Source organism: Dromaius novaehollandiae, chromosome Z (assembly GCF_036370855.1).
Source record: "Dromaius novaehollandiae isolate bDroNov1 chromosome Z, bDroNov1.hap1, whole genome shotgun sequence".
Lineage (NCBI taxonomy): Eukaryota > Metazoa > Chordata > Aves > Casuariiformes > Dromaiidae > Dromaius > Dromaius novaehollandiae.
The window spans coordinates 63476970-63502786 of record NC_088132.1 but is presented as its reverse complement, the minus strand read 5'-3'; the positions used below and the strand labels follow the sequence as shown (position 1 = coordinate 63502786).

General features: G+C 38.1%; 1 protein-coding gene across 5 annotated transcripts in view; it reads right to left on the bottom strand.

Annotated features, from left to right (window-relative positions):
• The window catches only part of LOC135325140 (3',5'-cyclic-AMP phosphodiesterase 4D), a 604546-nt gene that overhangs the window by 11050 nt on the left and 567679 nt on the right, over window positions 1-25817 (bottom strand). For all 5 annotated transcript variants that reach the window (XM_064502789.1, XM_064502790.1, XM_064502791.1 and 2 more), the window contains 4 exons: window positions 6869-6962; window positions 2617-2789; window positions 1493-1591; window positions 1240-1404 (listed from right to left, as the gene is read on the bottom strand). In XM_064502789.1, coding sequence (XP_064358859.1) covers window positions 1240-1404; window positions 1493-1591; window positions 2617-2789; window positions 6869-6962 — 531 coding nt within the window. The remainder of the gene's footprint in view (window positions 1-1239; window positions 1405-1492; window positions 1592-2616; window positions 2790-6868; window positions 6963-25817) is intronic.

Here is a 25817-nt window from a genome sequence, read left to right as displayed (position 1 = left end):
ATTAAGAAGACAGGAATAGAGGACTGGAAGGGACCTGATGTGACACTGAGTCCAGTCCACTGCTGTCAGAAGAAACCAAGTTACATAAGTGCTTTTGTAACTGATCAAAAACAGCTTGTAAGTACATAGGTCAGCAATGGCATCCAGGCAGATATTAGTATTTTAGTGGCTAAAACACTGCTAAGAACAAAGCCATAAAAACAGCTGAAACTGCAGTTTTTGCAAAAAAACAAATAATGCTATGGGCAATCAGTTCAGCTGTTTGGTGAAGCCAGTGGTGATTTATCCAGACCTAATCTTCCTTTTTGAGATACAGACAATCTTTCCCAAGAGAATTCTTGAGTCTTTGAGGATCGGGACATGCCGACAGTCTTAGGAGCTGCTTATAATGTTCACTTTAATAAGAAGGTAAGGCAGAAACATTCAGTAATATGAAAGATTGGTCATTATGAAAAAAAGAGTCAAGATGCAGCCTTCCTTGAAAATGGGGGCAAATCCTTCTGAGCTACTGAAATTTCACCTATTTGCTTTATCTGTCTTTTTCCCCCACTTTACTGGGATATGTCAATGTTTGCTATAATAAGGATTGAATCGTGTTTAAAGAAGGGAAATAAATTTCTATCTGTCTTTCTTTCACTTCAGGGATTCACTTTCAGCAATTCTTCACATAAGAAACGTTAACTTTTTCAAATAATTTTGAAATATCTATGACAAAAATTAAATTGGCCAACAATAATTTAGTACATGGTCAAATCTACCTGAGAAAAAAACCCACAAAAGTAGCCTTTCAGGATCAGAATGAATATGCACAAGGGAAAAAACAAAAAACAAACAGCCCTACTGAGGGGAATTCCATTTTATCTTTCCTAAGTATTTCCACTAACTGTAGTTAGTGATAGTTCCACACATGAAATAATGACAGAACAGGATGTAGTTAATAATGAGATGGTGGAAACAAGTTACGCATTGTGTTACAATGAAAAGGTTATGACAGCAGAAATCTCAAAGTGTAAAACCATGCTTAAAAAAAATGGCATGATATTTCCTCCACAATAGTTACATGTAAATATACTTTGATCCTCACAAAGTATCTTTAAAAGAGAACAATTCATGAAAGAAACGTCAAGATCTCTGTTAAAAAGACCTGCAGACACTAAGATCTTTAACATTCAGTTTAGAAGTGTCTTGGTATTTCCCTTTCTCTCATGCCTGCCTCTTTCCCATTTCTGTGTAATTTACCTCCAATGCTGGGGTTGATAGCAGGACATGGGTTGACTGAACAACATCTGCAGCATGTATGTTATTGTGATATGCCACATCTGCATGGTAATGATCTTCTAGGGTCATCAAGTAAGTTATTAAAGTGTCTACTGGAATTTTAAAAGTTTTTAACAAATCCCGTTCCTGGAAAAGCAAAGAGAAACATTTAAGATTATAAAGCACAGAATGATCTCCAAAACAAGCAAAAAGCAGGATAGCTGCGCCTACTTGCCTGAAAAATGGTGTGCATGATGACTGTCAAAGGTCTGTTTCCAGATAATTCTGCTACTCTGAAAACCTGAAGGCCCCATTTGTTTACATCTTCTAGTTCCTAGAAGAGAATCCAGCAACAGACACTTTGAAATCTAATACACATAGTCCAATGGTTTCTGATTGAAACAGCTACAAACGGCAGACTCATGAAGATTCAAAGCTTGCAGTTTGGTTTAGCTACTGTGAAGATAATATGCTAAACTCTCTGAAAGGGTGAATGCTGCTGCTACTAACCTTGTAACATTTGAATTTGCAGCTATCAACTTGCCAGAATTTAACTCACTAGGCAGGGAAGAGTCCCTCTTTTAGGCAGATTGCTCCAGGGGGAAAAATGCTGCAGTATCTTGAATGAGTTGAACTGACACACTTTGCTATCTACCTGCCCAGTAACAGCACAGCTCAGCTAGGAGGAAACCTCCAGAGACGCTGTGCTTCTCCTGCTGTCTCACCTGCTCTTAGAAGCAGAATGTTCAAACAAAGGGGGAGATTCCTGAAAACACAAGGGCAGATGTATCTCAAAACGCAAAAGCCTAAAACTGAATGAAGAATCACTTTATACCAGTTTCATGTTATTGTCAAATAGTTAACTGCTGATGCAATAATCAGGGGAAATTTCACTAAAAATGAAAATGCAACTGATGTACATAAAATGATAAAGCTGAAGACAGGACCTGCAGGGATAGCTCTAATGCCACAGACAGTTGCGTATTTTCAAAATAATATGGCTACTATATATTTCCATCCTTCTGACAATATATGAGTCTTCATTCTTCAGATTTTATTTATTAATAAGCAGCTTTATTAATGCATACACAAATACGAATTTGCATTCCATGCCCAGACAGCAAATATTCTTATTGGAATCCTGTTAGTGCTGAATTAACCCTCATGGCCTGATTCTGACTTCATTTATGTTATTTTTCCACTGCACCAGTTTCATATTATTTTAATGAGATCAGCCTTTGGCATTACAGCCTGAAATCAACGGTTATAAACAGAAGATGGAATAATACTCTTGAGTCCATCTGACAATCTTTTATCTTGGCTCAATGGTTTAAGTTCAAGAATTTAAATATTCTTTACCTTGGCAAGAACATCTTCTTGGTCTGTTTTGACTCCAAATCTGGGAATACTGGAATTAGTTAAACTGGAGCTGTGCATCAGTTTTTTGACTCCACTGATCTGGGACATTGGCCTCTTCTTTTTCTCTTTCTCTTTCTGTGTTGGAGAGGGGATTTCAACTTCATGTTGTTTATCTTCAAAAGAATGAAGAAAAACAGAACAATTTTGTCCACTTTACTGTTAGGTTTCATACTATGGATATTACAGTTCTTAACAAAACTGTTTTTTTATTTTTAAGTGTGGGGATTTTGCAGTAGGTATTTCATATCAACAGCAGTAAAAAATGTGAAGCAACATAAACATAGACCCCTTCTGAGTTAAGCAGAACTATGTTTTACAGACTGCCTCATTATTTTCTGAACTGGCTTCGACTGTGACTTGTGATTGTGTGACCTCCCCCACCTTCCCAGCCCTGTAGAGAGAGTTAATCCTTTCTATTTAAAAAACGTTATTACAAATGAACAGAAATCTGCATTTCCATTTTGCAAGAAATTTTGAAATAACTGGAAAAAACACTCTCTGAAATTGCAATTCCAAAAATCAAAATGATATCTCACGTAAACATTTACAAAACATTTCCGAACTCAAACGACCTAATACTTCGGGAGTGCTTCTACTGCACAACTCAAAAAGGCTTTTGCCAGTGGAGCCACATCAACAAACCCCTTGGATGGAGATGCAGTTCACATCAGCAAGACAGTTCTTTACTATTATAATCTATACCACTTCCCAAACTGAGAAAAGGACTGTTCTCCTAAAATGCTACATCTTCTCGCAGGCTTTTGCCTCCACGACAGTATCAGTGGCATTACTTCTTATACCTGCTCAGCATACGTGCCAGCAAAACTTTTGGTGAGAACAGACAACGATTAAAGTGAGAGTGAACTATATCCACGCCGCTGTCAGATGACACCTGCAGACCCTGTCTGGGGCGGGCAGCACGGCAGGCACCTGCAGCACTGCTCTTCCGAGCAAGAGCTGTCGCCCAGCATTGCTGGTGAAGCCGTGTGGGACAGTCCTCATCTGCTCCTGTGCAAGGCGACTTGGGCTGGCTTACACGGCCCTTTCCAGCAAGTCTGGCCAGCCCCACAGTCACACCAGCAGCTGACTGCCAACGCTGACCTCCCAGGACTGTTTCTGCGGTGTGTATCTGTCTGCAGCACAGCTTCCATCTTAAACTCTATAACAGGTGAAAAGCAGCTATAAAAAGAGGTCCTTTTAGACCTGGATTTAACCAAATGCAATTCACCTGGGAAGCTTTTTCTTGAACTATCCGTATTTTAGTACTTGGGAATAAACAAAGGCTGCAACACTTAAACATGGAATCTGTTTTTTTTTTCCCCCAAAGTAGAACTTCAATAAAATAACCCTTAAATCCTTTCTGAAAATTTTTAAGATCTTTTCACCTCTGCTGTAAAGCCATATAAATTCTTGAATGTAAAAGGTGTTGAAACTAGACTAAAACAAATCTATAACTCATAAAGGACAGAAACACTTGCTTTCTTTGCATCATTAGGACACACGAAAGTAGGTATGAAAACACTTTGAAAGGGAGTCTTATGTGTTAAAGACTTCAGTAATAGTAAGATTACCTAGTGCCCATCTTTTGCAATATTTCATGGAAGACTTTTTGGAGAACTGAAGAGCTAAGGTTGTTCTCACCCACCTTCCCCAGAAGAAACCAAAGTTATATGCAAGAAAAGACTTTCTGCCAAGCTGGAATTTGTATTAATTTTTGCTGATTTTATTCATACAATTTTTTAAATGTAGACTTTTAATGTCTGTCTCCAAATTATCTCCTCTCTGCTAAAATGGAACTGCATCTTTTCTAGTCCTCAAGAAATCTTCTAAAAATACAGGAAAATCAAGGACAGGTATTTCTAACATAGTAGCCTAGAGAAAACTTGTATTTAAAAACACCTCAACACAAAAAAAATTGGGGATTGTAAATATCTGTAAATATGACCAATATGATCGTAAATATGATCATTTTTTTTCCTTCCTGTATTGGACATTTTCAATAAAGAAGTTGAAACCAGATGAGAGCAGAAAGTTCATTTCTAATATCTAGATTCTTATTGTGTTTGCGGCTTTTTTTTTCCTTTTTTTTTCCCTTTCTTTCTTAATTACTCTTTAGCAGCCTGTACTTACTGGAAACCTCGGCGAATTCCAAACAAATCACAGCAAAGAAGAGACTGTGGAAATGTCACCGAGCTTTAGCCTGCAGCACAGAGTTCCCTGACTGCCCCCACCGCTCTCCTCATATGGACGATTAATAAAAGGGGGAGCAGGAGCACTAGAGCTCTTGACTGGTGCAAACTGACAACAGACGAAGAGCACTGACTCGTGTTCATGCTTTGATGTTTATGGTTTCAGTCATATGCTCAAAGATTAGGCCCATCAAAGGGAGGTTCATACAGTGAGTTGTCAGAACAACTCAAGTGAAAGGACGTGTCTGTCTGAACAGCTTTAGCTCTCCGATGGAATTTCGCGGGATTGCCAATGTTTTCCTAATTATGAGCACATTAAACAAAATATCCTGGGTCCATCTGAACGTCCAGAAAAGACAGCTTGCCATTCTGACATGGGGTTTTGCATAGGGTTATTTTATACTCATTGGCAGGCTCTAATGTATTTTCTGGCTGTAAGAAAACAGGTTAATTACACTGAGAAATAAAAAGCTTCTGTATTATCATATTCAATGTAGGAGCCTTAATTCTTTACACAAGGAATATTTTTGGTGTCATCATTTTGTTGTCATACAACTGTTGTCATTATTAATAACTGCATACATATCATATAGCTCTGCTTGGGAAAACAATCCTAAACAGTGTTTTTCCCTTGTATTCCTCTCACACCTACATTTTTACGTATCCAAAGTTTTTATTACACGCAGCCACAAAACAACACGCAGGCTCTGCATGTTCTAAGCGATTGCTCTCCCAGAGCCCCTTCAGCTCAGGACTGAGGTCTTATGTGAAAGGCTGACAGATGCATTTCCTTACACCTGTCAAAACGAGTCTTAAGTTTTCAAGTGAAGGCGTGCAGAGGCTGATACCTCAGTCTTTTCAGCTAGCCTAAGTGGGTCATCGTCTCAGCCAGCCTTACACTGAGCCTTTCAGGGCTCCTGAAGCTGTGCAACACAGCTTCTCCATAACAGGCTCATCACTTGCCTACTGCACGAAATCCTGCTGTGCTGCTGTTCTCGGGGATGCTACTGAAATGATGGATAAACTGAACAGACACACTAAGTGATGCATTTAGGATACAGTGATAAGTAGGATACAATATGCTTAAAAACTCCTACTTTGTTAAAAAAAAAAAAAAAACACACAAAAAAGCCCCAGCTATGGTACCTCACACAAATAAAACAAGATGTATCTTGATTGACTGGCACTTTTTGAAGTATTTGTTATCCTAATTTAGATGTATTCAGCTGTGCCTCGCTTATATGTAGTCTTTGTGAACCAATGGTGTTTCCAAAAGCTAATTTTAATTGCTATATTAACTATATCTTCATGTTCAAAATCCACACAGATGGGACAAAGTTTCATTCCTTTTAAACAATTTTATCACAAAAATATATATTGCCTTTCGCAAAGCCACAGAGGAGGAAGCATACTCTTTGTAATATCATGTCAGGCTTTTTTAATGCTTACATCCCACCACGTAAGCACTTTAGCTGTACATATTCTCCCAGCAGCAATCTGTTCAGATGTTGATTTAGTCGTGTTTACCAACTTTCCCCTGTGCAGGCAGGGAATGCCAAAGCATCAAAACTGTGTGCTGTGAGACTTAATGAGGTTACTTATATTTATGTACTTCTGGCACAGTGACACCTCTTTGGTGTAACTTTCATTCTGTCCATACGAGAAACAGAATGGAAGAATGATTTTTAATATATGAAATACTTAGTTCATCATGTATTCCCTTCTTAATGTGGTAGCAACATATTAGTTGCAATTAATTAATTGTACATGAATATACATCTATCTGTAATTACACACACAGGGAAACCACATACAAAACCTAAATGAGCTGTGAAGAAATGCATCTACCATGATCTTTCTGCTCAAATACTGAACAATGAAATAGAAAATGTACATTTTCTGGAAACAGAAAACAGTATGAAAAGGTACTTGCTTTTACGCTGCATCACAGCACAGAGAGGGATAAAAAACAAAAGCCAAAAAATTAACTCCCATTAACTTACCTAAGAATGTGTTTGATATATATTCTGAGACCTGATTGCCTGACCTACTCATTTCAGAGAGGTGGGTTAGCTCCCGGTTGAGCATTCTTTTAAACTGGAAAGAAAAACAAAAAAAGCGCAAGTTAGAGGTCAAGACATATTTTCACTGTCATGAGAAAATGCCATCACTTTATAATTGGCAAAAGGACGCGCGACACTAAGAACATAAACTAAACTAACTGCAAAAGTAAGAATTACATGTAACACTGCTCTATCCTATCAACTTACTTGTGAGTTGGACAACAGAATTTCTAAACACAGAACACCCCATAGCGATTCCATTTCTTACGACACAGGGCCCTACTAGTAACTGAAAACTTTAACTATAAAGCATATGCACACACAAAACAATTAATATTGCTGTCTTTTTAATCTGGGGATTTTAATTTGGAGAGAAAATAAAAATGTATTTACATAAAGCACATCTTTACAAGCACTAAAGAAAACTATCATTGTTTCATACTTCTCTGATAGGAGTTTCTTATCATGTTTGTAAATCAATCTGCTTGTGCACTTTTGCCGTGTATCTTGTAACCTTTCAAGTTTATCTTCCTGTACATCATCAGTCTACTCAAATATGTTTCACGGCACTGCTTAAAAAAATGACAATACCTTATTCTTTTTCTACATACCAGTATGAATAGAAATGGGCTCTGTTGTCTTTTACTTAGAACTTTTATACTGGATCAGCCTAATGATTTGCCCATCCCACTATCTCAGAAAGTTGTCTGTATCTATACGAAATATCAGAGTAGAAACCAGCAGTCTATAGAAATTCCTTCCTATTCCCCGTAAGTTAGCAATTCACATGCACAGTTTATTTGATCCAAGTGGATATTAATATTCCACTAAGGACATAATTGATTCCCTAATCATAATTGATTCTTGATTCCTTCTGACGCCAGGATTAAATGATATCCCGTGGCATTGTGTTCTACAGGTTAATTGTGCAATACAGCTTTAGCTGTGTTATTTGCAATTTCATTGAGCGTATCTCTGCTTTGATATTATCAGTAAATAGAACTCAGCAATATTTATTAGCAATTCAAAGAACTCTTTCTGACATACATTAACATCTGTCACTATTGAATGTTGCCTGCCATTGTGCCACCCTTTCATTTTGTTGTTAGATTTCTCAGTCATCTTTTCTCTTAACAAAGCCAAATAATTTGTGCCATTTTCAGAATCGTCTTCCACCTTGTTCACCCAGTTATGACTATTTATTACATTAAACAACAGCTATCTTTGGTACGTATCCCTGTAAACATTCTTCTATGCTGAAAACTGGTAATTTATTCTTCTATAATGGATAAAGCACTAGACTAAACATTAACCACCTCCTTTCCATCCCACTGGCATCATCAAAGCCCCTTCTTCAAAGAGGCCTTGCATAGTGAAAGGTGTTATTTTCTTCACAATGTCTTTGTAAATCACCAATTACTGAGTTGCTCACAGTGTGCCATATAAAAATTACCTTTAATATAACACTCTAACCATCAGCCAGTGCATTTTTCCCGCCATCTTGACAAGCCATCAGCCCGGGAACTTCCTGCTACAAAGACTGAACTCTACTTTTGTCACAAGCCTAAAGCTCAACTTTGATCTCAGATACAGCAGCGTGCTACCAAATGCTCAACAGATTTCTGAAAATTAGACCCATACTGCAACTGCAGTTACAAATATTACAAAGTACAGGGCAATATAATATGCATGGAACCAGTATAGGTTTTTACAGTGAGTTCAGATGTTTGTCACGAATGTTAAATATTAAAATACAAGTCAACCTTGCCAAGCAATAACTGATCCAAAAAGCCCAAGAGTATTTTTAAAACCTTTCTTTAAACCTTTAACGTGCACTTAAGTCATGGTTGCATGCTTTTTTAATGCAATCATGAAGATAAGAAACTGAATTATTTAAGGTAAAAACTGAACATCTCACAGAATTACTTGTCTGCAGACTGTAACCAGAAACTGCATATTTCAATTAAATACCACATATAGGAATCTTAATAAAAAGTCAGAAGTTGACACGAGTGCATTAACTTCCAGGCCCGTAATGAATCCATCCATTACCTCTCCAATATTTCACCTACATTCTCTTTCTTAATTTAATTCAGCTAATTCAACTGGACCCCCCAAAACAGGTCTTTATGTCCATTTTTTTCCTGATAAACACTCTTAGACGATGTCCAGCTTTGCTATATTGTTTTTGCAGCTGCAGAGCAACACTACTGGTTGCTTTCCCCACTTCACTTTGAAAAAAGGCCATGTAGTAACTGAGTTGATGGTAAGTGCTGTTTAGGAACTCTCCAACTACTTGGGAGTACTGGCAGCTAGGAGGAAATATTTCAACCTGGTCAGATTGGCAGGAACCATTGCGAGAGGGTTTGGGCCCTCCTCTGTGCCTTAGTGTGTGGTCCATTTCTGAGTTACAGTGAACTAATACCATATAAATGCAGAGATGGAATACATCATCATGACCTCAATCTCTTCTGCCGTCTTCCTGCAGTAAATCTAATTTTGGCTTTTGATCTCTGAGGTTTGTTATCGAGCACTGGGAATCATTTAGCAACCTATGGCGTAGATGTTCTTTAAGAATTTCCAACTAAACAATTACTGCATGGATGTCCACAAATACAGATGACTACTACTGGACTAAAAGGGGCATGGCAGCTTCCAGTCCTACGCCCCTAACTGGTCTGATGCAAAGCCTGGCTTTCTCACCTCCTGTCATCCTCCGTAAGTCACCAAAACATTCAGCATGAAACGTGTGGATTACACTCCATGTAATTAGTGTGCTTCCTTGCTGTTGAACATGGGCATACAATAAAACAAGTCTCCCAGCTTCTGCAAAGCCCTCCTACTAACAGCGAATTCAGTGCGAGAAGCCTTTGGCTCTCAAGAACCGCAGAAGCACCACTTCCTCACATTCCTTCACAAGCTGCTGACGCAACACCAGAACGGCTTTAATTGATACCTATTTTGAAAACATCTGGACTGAGCAGGAGTTTAGAAGACTGCTTGATTTTATTTTTTAATTAAACATGACAAAGCCCTATGACTGTCATCCACACTAAAACATGTGAAGTTGAAGACCATATGCAGACAGCGGTTTCTGATGCAGGACAATAAAGTTGCTGCTGCTGAGTGAATAACATCAGGAAAAACATAACACAAGAAGAGCACAAAAAACTGTTTGAGAACATAAAAAAAAGAGACAACAGTGATAGAGAAGTTCAGACATTTTTACTGATTATAGCCTGGTTTAGTAAATCTATACGTTACTTAATATCTGATGTTTAATAGCCTGTCTTTTGGAAAAGACTCTTTTTCCTAAATAAAAAAATCTTGCTGATTTCAGTGAGTTCTCAAAACTTCATTTGGGCCCAAGTGCACCCATCCACAGGCTGAATGTTGCTTCAGAGCATTAACTTTCCACATTTTCATACATCTCTGTGTTATTATTTTAGAATGAACCTCTACCTAGTTCTCATGTGGCTCCCACAAGATCTCACGGCAAATCAGAGAAGATTCTGTTACTCCTGTGAGTCAACGTTGTTTCAGTCATCCAGAAAATGCCGCTTTTAAGTGCTTGAAACTTGGCTAGACTGTCCATATTCTTACAATTTATCATCTCAGAAATAACATTTGGCACTTGATTCAAAACAAGCCAAGTAAAACATTAAAAACCCCTGTCACTAATATTACATGTTAAAGATAATAGTGTATGTAACAAACTGTAAAAATCAGAATACCGTATACTTTCCTAGATGAAGAAAATGTATTATAATATACCACAACTGTTGCTACTAATACGTATATATTACGTCATATGCTTCAATTATGATATTGGCAGCTTAGCACAGGCAGGAAGTAGACATTTTCGGCTGAACCACGCATACATCGAATTCTTCTTCAGAAAGAAAGATTTTCCAACTTTACATTCTAGGCATTGTTAGATTGGAAAAATGATACATCTATGACTCTTTGGTACATCACAGCCATTGACTATAGTCTAGGAACTTTCCCCTGGGAATCGATAGGCTTTAAAATGTCCAATAAGTCAATTACGCAGTTCTTTGCTGCTGAATATTGATGTCGCGGCAACAGAGTTCAGTAAAGTTTTGACTGAAAAAAAATTTAAAAACAATTCTTTCAGCAGAATTTGTTTTATTTTACTTGTTTCTATTTTATTTTAATGCTTTTCTTTTACTCTCATCATAGAAAAAATATCACAGGCACAAAATCAAAAATTTCCCAAAGCAACAAAACTGCGTGTGCACTTTCACCTCAGTTTAAGAATCTATATAAAGTCTGATAGAGTTAGAACTCCGATACACAAGAATAAATGTGCATACATTGATGAGACTAAGACATTTTCCTAAATAGTGGTCATCTCCAAAGAACAGGTTACAAATTGAGGAACGAGCTAGTTTAGGTCCTTTTGGGCTGAAGCCCAATGTGTGCACATCTCTGCACATATGTTACTGCTGTCAATCTATGATTATTATTATTAAATGTTTTTGTGGGGAAAAATACCATTTTTTGATGCTAGCAAAGGTTTTTTGAAAAAATGTGGACAGTTTTCTGCAGTAATAGTGTTCCCAGATGGTACTCCAGTGCACTGATATGATTTTGGGGAGAGTTCGCATCAATGAGCAAGAAACTTCCAGTCTAAAGACATGGAGAAGATGCAGTTACAGAGTGAATTCATGGCCATGAAAAAGTGTTGAAAAGTGTGTGCTTAACATATATGGAGTTTACTGATTACACTTTAGACCTTCTCACATTTTTTTGCATAAAATTCTTGACTCGGTAACAGAAGCCTTAAGTGAACGTGCAGTCTGCGGCTCCTTGTGGAGGGAGAGGAAGCGTGCCGAACCACCCGCGGCGGGGATGCCCCGAGGGCCTCGTCCGCCCAGGCCTTCCACTTCTGAAGGGATGATTTGCTGCCTCTCAAGGACTGTGGAAGTGGCAGCCTCCACTGCAACCTTTGGCAACGGCACTGAAGGTGAAGCTGAGGGAGGAAGGTAGTCCACGGACCAGCAGGCCCCTTCCTGCGTGTCCTCCAGGCTGAGAGTCAGTTGTGCTCCAAGCCCCTGTGTGGTGGGTCCGTAACGCTCAGGAGGAGCTGGAGCCCTCCTGTCATGCTCTTTGCACGTGTCCCCAAACCCACAAGGCAGCAGGTCGCAGTTTTGACCTTTCTGGCTGCCTCCCTTCTAGAAAAAAATTCTAAAAACTTGCAGAGATAGAATACATACATGCAGTGTGCATGCAATACTTGGAATATTAAACTTATATGACAGCATATTTTCTTTCTGAAACATCTGTTGTTATTTTAAAAGATGTTTAAAACTCAAAAGGGAAGAAACTGTATTATTTACTGGATTTAAAAAATCTTATATTCTATAAAAATGAGTCAAGGAGCTTAATACAGGCCAGCCATATGAATTAATGCAAGTCTTCTGTTTTTATTGCCTAGCTATGTAAAACTATCTTCGATTTCAATAGCATTCTTAATAAAGGTTTCAGTTTGAACCCCAGGTGTTTAATAAATACCAAGGTCATGCTCAGATTTTTATACATAAGCTATAGTGAGGTACATATCTCTAAACCTGGCTTTGTGATAAGTGGTACTTACTGCTTCAAAGAAGGATACTCAATGAAAGGCAGAGAGAAATATGCCATCATGACAATCATTCTCTCAAATATAATTTAACAAAAGATAAAGTATAGCCTGAAACATACAGAAATTACTATGCAAAATATCTATGTAGTCGGGGATGTAAATAGTTGTAATGATCTCTGAGACTAAGGCATTGCGTTCTTCCTCCAAATTTCCAGAATACACTACATTTTAAAATTCTGATTGTAAGAAAAAGCAGATCATCTTTGCCTGTCTTCACATTTTTTCCTAAAATGTGTGTATTGTGACCTTAAAAACCCATGTACTAAAATCGTATTCAAATAGCTCCTTAACTAAAATCATTGTCTATACACAGTATAAGACACTGTCTGTAGAGAAGACATTTTATCATACATAATCAGCTACAGCTATCATACTCTCTGTGAACTTCAGTTAGCAAAAAATCTCTCCATTTTAAAGGCTGGGAGTAAGAATGAAAATTTGCTTAAGATCTGTGATGGAATACTTGTGATGGAGCAAGTAGGAGCAACACAGCAGTTGCATGGCATTCCAGGAAATGTTTCCAAGCAAATTATAACAAATGTTCCACTTTTGGCTGAATCTATCGTATTTTTTTGGTAAATGAGAAGGGAACCCATCTAACTGGCATAATGGAATCCAATCTCTTCATGGATGACTGAACGAAATCCTTGAGAATATACTGTAACAGTTCGGCATTAGCTGAGAATGGTCACAAGGACCTAATGAGGGTCTTGCATTTCCACCTTTTAAAAAAAATCAATGATGAAATTAGGTATTAATACAAGGCGGCATAAGAAATTCAGTCATGTGCAAACACAATGCTTGTATTTTATTAATAATCGAATTCAACTCTTGCATTATTCAGTTCAGGGGAAATGAGAATTTCCTTTGAAACAGGATAATTTGGAACAGCTTTCTATGTCAAGCATAGGATGATTTTATTACCACTTCATAAACAAAATTATAAAGGCAACATCATTTGTTAACGACAATCACGTAAATAAGGATAACACAAAGCCCAAACGTGATTCTGTATTAAGTGAATTTGAGTTCTGTATGCTAACATATTAATTCACCATGCAAAACTTTTCCATGAAAGAGCTAAAAGCTCATTTAATTCTAATTACTAGCACTACTGCAGTTTCAAGCTTTCTACGCTGCTCTACATAACAATTTTGATCAATACTAGAAGACAATTTTCAGTCTCCCAGTGTTTTAATCAATAAGCTGTCTCACACACACACAAACACACACACACATTCACAGAGGTTACCAGAAAATGCTGCTTGAGCATACTGTTGATAATTGCACATTTCTTCAGATATGAAAACCAGTATGAGTCATACATTCATCCATTATCCTCAGCCTATTCTCTTTAATCATGCACCCTCCTATTATATGGTATCTCAGGTTTATTTTGTGAAATCCTTTAATGTGCAGAAACATAGCTTTGTAGCATAATCTTAAAAAAAAAAAAAGAAAAATAAGACTACAACTCCACTGACGACTTTTGGCTTTATATCTGGTCTAACTATGCACTACAGCTACACTATTTTATAAGTCCCAGCACAGGTTATGAGAAGGACTGTACACTGTGCAGTTCATTCTCACTGCTGAACAAAGGCTTGCTTTTCTGATTTTTGTCTTTACAGTCATATTACTTGTAGTCATATTACCCACAAATACACATGCTATCCAATAACCATGCAATCATGCACTGCATATCAAGGTTCTTAAAAGGCAAAATAAAATCCTACCTTTATGTAGCCCCAAGAAACTGAGAGTAAATAGTTTGCCTCAGGCATTTTTGATTTTTTTATACTACCAATCTAAACTATTCAGTTCGTCACTATATGATACTGCAAAAGACTTTCGAGAAGAAAGATCCCTTCTTTTTCCCTCTTAATTCTTTTTGCTGATCTTCAGGTTCTCAGCAATTAGGTGCATACAAGACATTCTGCAATGAAATCCAAACGTGTGGTCTTCCGATTGTACAAATGCCATTTGTAAAACTCCAGACCTTCAGAGGCTAGGCTGAAGAGACAGATTGCATGAGTTGAAGAAATATCTGAAGAGCTAGGGATATGCATATTTCCTGAACACCAGGACTTAATGAATAATGTATGTCAAGATGCTCAGCTGCTGGAAAGACTTGTTCTATCAACAGCTACCAAATAAGGACCTGAAGGGGAAGCCACAAACAGTGTCAGTAATCCCTCCCACAGAGCCTAACTAGCAGCCAATAGCATGTCACCCGAAAAGATAAGGGCAGGGGGCTAGCGACATGGTGCATGGTCATCGCCGATTGGTCAGCAAGGGTGCCTCTCCTGGGAATGGGGTATTTCTTCTTTCTTATGGCAAATGCCATTTAATAATGGCATCCCTGCCTGCAGCATTCACTCCATTCAAAAATAATTAGTTTAACCTCTTTGATTTTCAGTAGTACTTGCCTGGTCTCTTCAACAGATACACTACAGTTAAAATGAGTATTCGGTATATTCATGCAGCTTGCCTAATGTTTAACTTTTTACATGGAAGGGAAATATATGAGTTTTATACAATATTAAAAAAAAAACAGAGAAATAAGACTATCAGGATTCCTGAGCAACTGTGATGTACTGTTAACAATGAAAATGTTTTTCGCTTTTATGCCATCTGGACTATAAAATGATCTGCTCAGCCCATTAGGCCAGTCTGCTAGTCCCTGCTGCTTTTTATGTTAGCAGATAAAAGCAATTATTATTAAGATATAGCAGTTCATGTGTGGAGTCTTACAATTCCCAGTAAGTTTGAAGTTTCCACGGAGAAGTCAGAACAAAGACATAAGAATCCTCAAATTCTCACTGCATTTATTCAACTTTTGCTCTTTCTGCCTTGGCAGAGTAATATAATCAATTACAGCTATATCTCACAGGCAAAAAAAAAAAAAAAAAAAAAAAGGATTAATTGAAAGTGAAGTGTGTCAGTGAGCTGACTCAGAGCATTAAATAAAATATCCCACCATCTGCCATTCAGAGACCAAAACTTAAAAGGAGGAATACATTATCTTGCACCATTTTATATAAGGCGTATGCATTACTGCGGCAAATTTCTGAGTCTTTGTTGTATCAAAAGGAGGGAGAGTTTCCTAATATGACAATGAGGAAATGTCTAAGGACAAGCTGAATGAGGTGCAGCATTCAGCCGAAGCCCACACTGCTGATTCATTGGAAGATGCTGACCGACAACAGTCATAAGGGAGCTTTTGGCTGAAGTGGCTTCTACTTCTCTGGGTGATGCTACACAGCAATGTCAGCAATACTGAGTGCCTGAAAAAGAATCGAACCTGGAAAAATCTATAGGGGAAAATATGAGATTAAAAAACTTCTTCCTTACAGGAGAGAAATGTATAGCAACGTGACAACTGGATACAGTCAAGAAGTCATCTAGTGCATATATAATGCATTTTCATATGGAAAACATAATGCTTTCCTTAAAATACATAAAACAAAGAAAATGTGAATGAACACATCATATACACTAATATACCTGCCCTGGATCTAAATAGCAACATGGCTATGAGATTATTAATTTCTGAAAATAGATCTGGGTTATCAGAGACTCAGGGGGACATTTAAATAGCCTAAAAAGTATTTCTGGAAAATATTTCTCCTGTTTGTTCCAGCTCAGCTTTGTAATGCTAAATACAAAGCTTCACATCTGTGTTGCATTGTTTTCAGATCACCCGCAAGAGAGCACTGCTGCCACCTACCCAATATCAACTCTACGAATTGAAAATACTTTTGTTGATTTCTCAAATTAAATACACTGCAAGATTACCTTCCACCCCATCTCAAAAAAATCACAGCATTAAAAAATGACTGCTAAAGACCCCTCTGAAGCTGGAGAAAATAAGCTCAAACAGTTGCCTGGCAATTTGGGAACAAGGGGGGCAGTAGCATGAAGCTGCAGTGCCCCCACCACGCTGCCTCCTTCGCTGCCGCTTTGCACAGGGCGAGATGGACGAGCTTGGACCAGGCAGCCCTGGGCACAGGGAATTAGATTCTTCCCCAGCCAAGAATTTCCAGATTTAGAGGCTCCACAAAGATTTCCAGTACTAGCACAAACCCATAAAAGAACTGCAGCCTACCCAGGAGGGGGAGAAGGGAAGAAAAATGATCCAAGAAAACTCTTCAGGGATGCTCTTGGGACAGTCCCCATTCCTTAAGCCTTAAGCCATTCATATCATGACTTAGAAGATCATATAATAACAGCCATTTACTTCTGGCTAATTAACAAGTTAAGCATGTATGCATGTATGACAGCTCAGTTGAAATAGGCAGTAAGAGTGGACGTTGCAAAGCTAGGGTTTTTCATCACTTCTCTTACTCAGCACTTCAAAGGCTGGTTTCTGGTTAAATCTTAACAACAACTGTCCTAAAAACAACAGAGGTTGTATTAGATAAGGAATATTTTAAAAGGGTGTTATATAAACTACACTAGGTTCTTAGAATGTATAAACATTTTTTTTGATTATTTTTCCCCACCACTGTATGAGACAAAAATATATCCATTAGAATTACTGCATTCTAGTTTATTGAATTTGTTGAAGGATGTTATCTCTAAAGCTATTAGCTAGATGGTTTTATTTTTTCTAAGGAGATTTTATGGTTCATGTGGACTTTTCTCTTATTTCTATCTTTTCCTGAGATGTTTACAAGTCTGTAGGAAAACTACATGCATACCTCACTGAATCTGCGAAATTCTTGTAGCATGCAAAATCATGACAATCTTTGTCCTCCAATGTACCTATATGGTATATTCTGTCTTAGTAGCAAAATAACTATGTTGGTAGTAGGAAATGATACTGATATTGACAGTTTATTCCTAATTTGTATGATTTTTTCTGACACTCCTAATCTCAATCTCATAAAAAGTACCAATTGCTGTGATATAATTCACCAGCATGACTTCACTGATTCTGCAGATATGCCCTCTGGCTTTGGCTACATGGAAAAGTATGACTGACTACCTCGAATTTATACTTGGAAAATTCACACCTGCATTCATTTACAGTAATTGTTTTTGCTGATTTTCATCCTCAATTCCCAAATTGGAACAAGTGATTAATTAGCTTCAGAGGAGGTTGTGGTGGGTAGACGTATATATCAAATAGTTGCCACACACAAGTAAATACCTAGAGTAATCTGAGATAAGGAAATCATAAATTAGAGATTAATGGAAATTTGGCAACTTGAAAGGAAAATTCTTGTTTTCATACACATGTACATCCATGAAGATAAAAGGGGTGAGTGTGGGGGCAACACTGGCATTTTTTGACAATTGTTCTCATCAAGAAAAGAATATGGAAATGAGAAAAGTATAATTTGGAATGATAATTACCAAGTAATAAAAAATTCAGAAAACAAGGAAGTTTCTAATAAGCACTGTTGCATATTTAGAAAGAAATAAGACAATGACCTTGAAAGGCAGAAAGATGATCAAATCTCTTAGAGCCCACAGGAAGTGATAGCCATTATTTAATGAACAAGCCTGGATAACTTTCTCCACAAGAGTCATAAAAGAGGTGGCAGAAATCCCAGGAGCAGTGATGTTCAGCTTTAGTAAATTTTGAAAAAACAGGATAAATTCCAACAGACTGCAAAAATGTTAACACTGGGCCAACTACAGTTTACAAGCAGGATGGCTGAGTAACCCTAGGCCACTTCACAAAACATCAGTCCTGCGCAAAACTATGGAAAAACTGAAATATATATTTTTTGGCATTTGCCTGATAAAGAATTAAGAGTTAGGAATATAATTAATGCCAGTCAATGCAGTTTTAAGTCTTTGAACATGCACTATTCTTGGATTGTTGTAAGGCATTTGACTTAGTACTGTGTGGTGTGTATTAGTCTGCAACATCAATCCTAATGTTGAGGTAGGACACATAAATGGGTTAAGAACATGATTACTGACTGATTTCTAACAACTGTCAACAGGAAGTCTTCATCAAATGGGACAGTTTTAAGTCAGGTTCTACGAGACCCGGCACTATGTTACGGTACTCAGTTTTGTTCACTGATGATCTGGAAGTAAGTCGATACTATGAAAATTTTCAGAAAATAGGAAAATTGGAAAAAATCAAAATTATGAGGGTACAGAAATCACAGAGAGCCATTTGTTTAGTCTGTTGATGCCACTCTCAAACTGTGATTCAAGGCAGTTTACTACGAAGTTACAGACCCAGTGACAAGGAGCACAGCCCACACATACCACATGGTGGGTTGCACTCTAAAAAGCAGGAATTCTGGAAGAGTTTACAGAGTCACAGGGGAAAGAAACACAACAGAACATCTTCTAGTGATACTGCACTCCCTACCCTGCTTCCCCCTCCAAAAAAAGAAAGTCTGTGTGTTTTGTGAACCTACAAATTATAAATAAATCACCAAAATAAGTGAGGGTCTAATCCTTTTATTCATCACTGATGCACATGATTTACCACAAGCACCTACAGATGCCTATGTAACCACTGTTGAGCACACAGATCGAACCAAAAGATCCTATGGCTTGGATCCTATGGATGCAAAAATTTCAAATAAAGGCCATTTTTCCACATATCCAATGCAGGGCTTCTGATATACAGAAACACATTACTGACAGGGACAATGAAGAGAATTATTGCTTCTTCAGAGGCCTAGGATGAATCCTGAGCCTCTGAAGTGAAGTATCCATGTTCCTTTCTGGCTCCTGCTAGCAAGCAAAGGTTCCTGAAGGCTCAGTCAACAGGAAAGCGAGATGGCAATGTTTCAGGCTTGAGGAAAAGGATGTGAAGAAGGCTCAAGAGCCAGCTTGTTGATTCAGTTGCAGTACTTTTGAACTATCCCACAGGAGACATAATTTACGATCTCACTCTTTCCTTCCATAGGTCAGCAAATGGTAATATGGGAACTCGAGCAGAAATGTGGTTAGCTTTGAAGGCAGAACAGTGCTTTTTAATTCTCACCTGCAATCCCCTGGATTGACTATCAAGCAGTCCCCTGGACTGACTACCAAGCTGTGCTATGAACCTCCAAAGGGATGTCTGAGTATCAATCCTGAGTACAAGGATGCTGGATGCAATGCCTACCATCTAGTAAGTGAGAAAAAGTAAAACAAAGAGGAGAACAGCTAAATACTTCACAGATTTTAGTTTTCAAGGTCCTGCATGTTATAAACAGGAACATGTAGTCTGTATCTCCTGAACCAGATGAGAATTCTGTCTGAAAAAAACACTTTTATACTGATCTTCAAGCACCAGAGAGCAGCAATAATCACCTATGTCAATAATCACCTGCTGGTCACAAACATGACTGTTTTCATAGAATTAGCCAACTTCATCTACAGTTTATACTGGCAGGAGCCCCAGCAGAGAGCCTCCCCACAAAATGGAAAGTCTGCTGAGCACAGGGAGACGACAGCAGCAAAGTACAGTCATTTCATCCAGCAAGCAAGGGTACAGGGATGGACTCAACCGAGCCACAAGACAGTCAAGACTGGTCTGGAAAAAAATGCAGCAGGACAGCTAGGGACAAGGAAACTACCCTGAATCAACCAGCCTCACCCAACTTCTCTGAGTTCCACCTAAGTCTCCCTTACTGGAAGGGGAGAAAATTTAGAGCCTAATGAAAAACCTCAAGGGATTTTACAAACCCTGGGAGTTGTGCCAGGAACTGCAGCAATCAGTGCCCACACACCAAACCGGCTGCAGTGGTGCAGATAACGGGGGTTTACCCTGGTGTCAAGGAGAGATGAACTCCACTGAGGTCTAACTAGGGATGGCTGTAATTGGAACAAATACCTAGCCCTTCTGAAGAAGTCTCAGCTTTAAGGTTCAAAACTGTAGCATAACTATGCTGCTGTAGAAAAGGCCTTTTCACAGCCTCCTGGTTTTCAGAAGTATATTCATTAAAAACAATGGAATAGCCTGAGCTATACTGTTTTACAGGTCATTTTATTTGGAGACACGATACATAATTCTCATGAATTAAGTAAGAGTATTTTATGTTGCTGAGGAGACTGAAATGAAAAAGTTCTTCTGAATTATTTGGAGGAGGGAATAAATAGTACAACTTAGCAGCTGAATTGTTTAATACAAAGTTAGGCTCCTTTATTCATTTTAAAAAAAAAAGCTTTCGGGTAAAATACATAATTCAGTGTTTGTATTTACTGCCCTCTAGTGATAATATGAGCATTAGCTACAGATACTTAAACTTTTGTTTGCAGCATTACACCTTTTCCAACGAGAAATCTCACGGTGTGGACCAGTAACTTTCACCCATGCTAAATCAGGGTCTTAATGGGTGTTCTTCACAATTCTGGTATTTTCCATAGTCACTCCAGAGCAATTGCACAAGCAACAAAAATGACATCATATTTCAACTCACATTTTGTTTACCAGCATCGATATTCAAGACACAGTATTCACCTACAGTTATCTTGCAGGAATTGTTCTACATAATGAAAGGGCAACGTATACAACGGATTCTAACGAAGTCCTTCCGTAAATGCAATCTTAATTTCAATAAGTATTTTTCAGTTTACAATATTCTGCCATAAATTTACTTTCTCCCTAATACAGTGCTGTCAAAATGATGCAGGTTACAGAAAAGCTATTATTACAAGCTGATTTAGCTCCCACACAAGTGGACCGGGGTGTGAACACACCTGCAGTCACAACCGCAGCTCCGAGGGGGTGACACCCTGGCAGAAGACAGTGATGAACAGCTCACGTAGTTACTCCTCTGTCCCGCTCGGCAACTGACAGAAGCAAATGCGTAACCACATCTGATGTGAATAAAAGGCCTTAAAAGTTCTGCCCTAAAATAATTAAAAAACAGCTCTACTTAGATACGTATCACATCATAAAAGCACAATATGTACCATGTTTATGTATATGTTTTACAAATCCACAACATATTGATGTAAGCATATGACATGTTTGTAACAGGGAAAGCTATGAAACAACAGGGCAGTTATTCATTCCTCTGGTCTGGACACGCTCCAAACAAACATCCTAGTTTAAGGCAAGAATTTTTTTAATGGTGCTTAAATTGTAGCAATATTAGCTGACAGACCTACTCCACTAAGACTTCACTGTATCAACACAGTTCTCGACAGACACCAACCTGTTTTGCTTACAGGTTTTCTCCCTAAAAGATGCTGGCACTCAAGTCAAATGTATGATCAGTTTGCACATGACACAAGCTCAGAGAGCTTGGAGCAAACTCTGTGAAATTTTTTACCTTTACATGATATGTAGAAATCCCTCTTACGTATGCAAGGTATTTCAATAGCACACTTCTCTTTACACTATTTCCCAATAACAACCAACTCTGCAGGAAACAAGCTTAAAAAAAAAAGTCTTTCAAAACATCACAAGAAGAAACAACAAAATAACACCACAAGAGGGCCCCGCCTTTGACTCTCTTAAAATAATGCATTTCTTTAGCATACCTGACAGCAATTTGTTTGACCATAATGCTCATATTTTACAGAAACTATAATTTGGGTGGAAAAGTGGAAAAGCCAATGAAATTATTTAATTATCACTAAAAGGAAAACAAACAACAACAAGTTATTAGGAGCATGAAAATGTATTTCTGTTTGCAATTATTACTGGAAAGGAGTTGCTAGCTAATGTTAAAACAGGTAGAAAAGAACCTGAAATGAAGAAGAAAGTATAAAGGTATGCTTCACAACTTTGGAAAGCAGGCAAATGGTAAGGAATCAAAGTTAAAACTCTCTCTGAGCCTTTGAAATGCATAATTACTATAGGAACCAACTGAGGAATTAACAGTGCTGACAAACTGGAAGTGCTGTACCTTCCATCAGTACTGATACTGAATCCCTCTGTACTACACAAGAATGGGGAATGTAACTTTTGCCATTCAACTTCATTTAAATCTCGTTTGTATCAATCTACATACACTAACACTACATAACTATGTAACACTAAAGGGTAGTTGTGTGTTATTATAAACAAACTGTCTTTCTGATTAGTATTTTAAAAGGGCATAATTAAAATATCCCTCAAACAATGGTGTTGGCAAAAATTCTAGTTAAAATCTGTTTCTTTCTTCATAAAAGATGACACCTAGTCTTTACCAGCGGAGAGTGCTGCCAAGCTACATTTAGGAACAAATGTGTGTTGTAAACTGGTAATGCAAACTCTGCAGGCTGGGAAAGAAAATATCTATGCCCATCCACAGATAGATTAAGTTTGGGTCTTCTCTTCCCACTCATCCTCTCCACTTCCGATAACCAAAGTTTGAAACTCATTACGTACCCAACTACCTTTGCACCTTTTTGCATATACCTTGAAAAATCCCCAGCCCACTGTAGTCAAAGGATCACAGAGTTTACTTCTAGGACTCCCCCAACATACCTCTTACACAAACATGGGCTTCCCCATGACCAAATCTCAGAACCAACTAGTTTCCATTTCATAATCCACCAAAAGACCCACTCTCCGGCCTTTCAATCATACCAGGAGAGGTATGAACACATTACTCAAAGCCTAAAAATCTGTGATAGAGATATACTCCTTTTAGGACTTCTTTCTTGGAAGAAAAGATCTAAGACCTGTGACATACAGAAGGGAAAATTCATTATTCCTCTTCCCTTAATGCTTATATTTTGCATACTGTGTGTACAGTGATCTGTACAGGAGAGTGAAACAGCCATAACGCTTACCAAAATAAAAAAAGCAAATAAAAAAAGTAAGTCATACATGGGACAAAAAAAAAGATATGACTTCCTTCTAAAATTCCCTCCACAGATGGCAGAGCAAGTCATTGCAACCACATCTTTTTGTCCTGTATTTCTCAGAGACTGCCCTGGGGGAGGTGTCTGCCAGGGCAGCTGCTCGCCCACGAGCCAAAGGCCCCGGGCTGGGCTGAAACGGGGTCCTGGGCCTGGGGAGAGGCCCCGGGGAGGGCCAGGGAGGGCTGGTGGGACTGCGAGGTCCAGACAGCTAACCCACCAGCATTTCTGGCCTTTCTCCTCAGTTCTTTCAATTACGCAGATCCATTCACATCTTCAGAGTAATAACAATCAGATTTCCACAGCGCCGCCCCCCTCCTCCAGGCATGCACCAGCACAGAGCCAGGTGGAAGTTTCAGCCTCAGATCCAACTGCATGATTTGGCTAATACTATACTTTTCATATCACTGAGTTGCTATTTTTTTCATGCTTTGAATTAGGACATGATACAAACAGCATATCAAAACCTCTCCCCCATTCCTAAGGGCAATCCCAGTGAAGGATACTTTTTCAGGGCAATTGATGCATAAAACTTGCAAATCTTGTCTTGAGCCCAGTCTCAGGGCTGCTCCTATGCTCTTAAGCCGCAAGGTCCTATGTTTTGCAGATACTTTAACAAGCTTTACAAAAAAACAAAGAAGAAAAAATAACCTGACTCAACAGACTAGTGTAGTCTACTATATGCGTATGCATTAAATGGCTAGCCCCATTTCAGTGCAGCTGTGCAGACTTGCAGTCCAAAGATAATCAAGACAATGAAAGCAAACATACTAGAGCTACTGCAAAGATATAAAACTTCCATAATGCACATAAAATCATGCAACACCAATGTTAAAGGAATGCTGCTGTTAATAAGAAACACTGTGCCACTAAGATATACATGCTCTTAAGCTCCAGCTAACCACCCATGCCCTGCAGGGCAGGATTTCCTAGAACTTGTACAGATTATCCTAGCTACAGTAACTCCAGATGCTTTTTTTAACAGCTTATTTGCATATGTAAGATTTACAAGCTATAACGCCTCATAAGAATATTCTTATTATGGGATAGGAATAATTTCACTTACAGCAAAGTTTAAGCCTTTCCCAAAACAACCTGTGCTAAATCCATGAAGTACTCACACTTGAGAAATTGTAAAGGTGGCAGTACGTACAGTTTCTTCTAATAACAGAACACTACTCTGAAAATAAGTATTTTGTCATTTAAGTACCTTGAAATGAGAAACAGAATTTTTTTCTAAAATACATTTTTAGGAAATTCCATCAGTTCCCTTCTTATTGAATGGAAAAGAAGTTTGACTTTAAACACATTTGACACAGTTTCTGTCCTTTTCCTAGCTCTTATCCAGTTAACACTTGTTTAGATAACACTGGCAGACATGTTGGACATTGAAAGTGAAAACCAGGAGTAAAAAATTCCAGCCTGCCACTAGTAACAAACAGGAATATTGCTCATGTTCTGAGGCAAATATTCAGAATTTCATCTTTTTTGTAACAAAGGAGAAACAAATGCATCTTCTCACAGAGAAACTGCCTTAATGGAACAATCACAGAGCTCACGAAGACCTAGAGCAGCCAAGGCATGGCTAAGCCAGTACCTCAAGATATATCAGAAGTGTAAAAAGTGCACAGGTTCTGGTAATGGAGCTTGTTCTTTGATCATTCCAGAAATCTCAGGCTGCTACTCACAAACAATCTAAGCATGTTCAGAGAGGAGAACTGTTGCAGTTTTCTCCTCCATTTGAATAACGTATACATACATACATATATATATATACACACATGTATACTATAGACAGATAGCTAAATAAAATGCACTGCAGGCAAAGACCTACCCTGCAAGTATCCACTGTAGCACAGTGACAAAAGAAGCTCGTACCCACAGTACACATATTTACAGAGAGGTATGTCTAACAAATGTGCAAAGAGGGATTACTGACTCACAGAGCTGTGATGGCATATTCACCTTAAAACTGATACAGCTGTACCAGCAAAAACTAAGCTTTTACAGGCCTTGCCTATTTCACTCAGAAGACTAGTTGGACAAATGCACAAAAGACAAAATACAGCTTTGCTGGTATGGCTACATTCATCTCATTTCTCCTGTAAACCGATATTCTTATTTTAATGAAATGTTTCTACTGTAGGCCCGGTCAAGCACATGTTTTAAGAGTTCATCAGAAATCTTGGTGAATGATAGCCCTTTCACACGAACAGAAATCAGTCTCCTAGTGGCCTTTTTCAAAGTTACAGACATAAAGGACAGTCATATTAAACATACATATTATTCTCATGAAAAAGGCAAAAATCTAAACCACAAACATGACATTTTTTCCAATTCTAATATATATGAAAACCAAATATCAAACAAACCTATTTCCCATCCATATAATTACTATCGCTCGGTTTAAAGAAATTGACAGCAGGTAAAAGACATCTTACGAAAAAAATCAGTGATAGC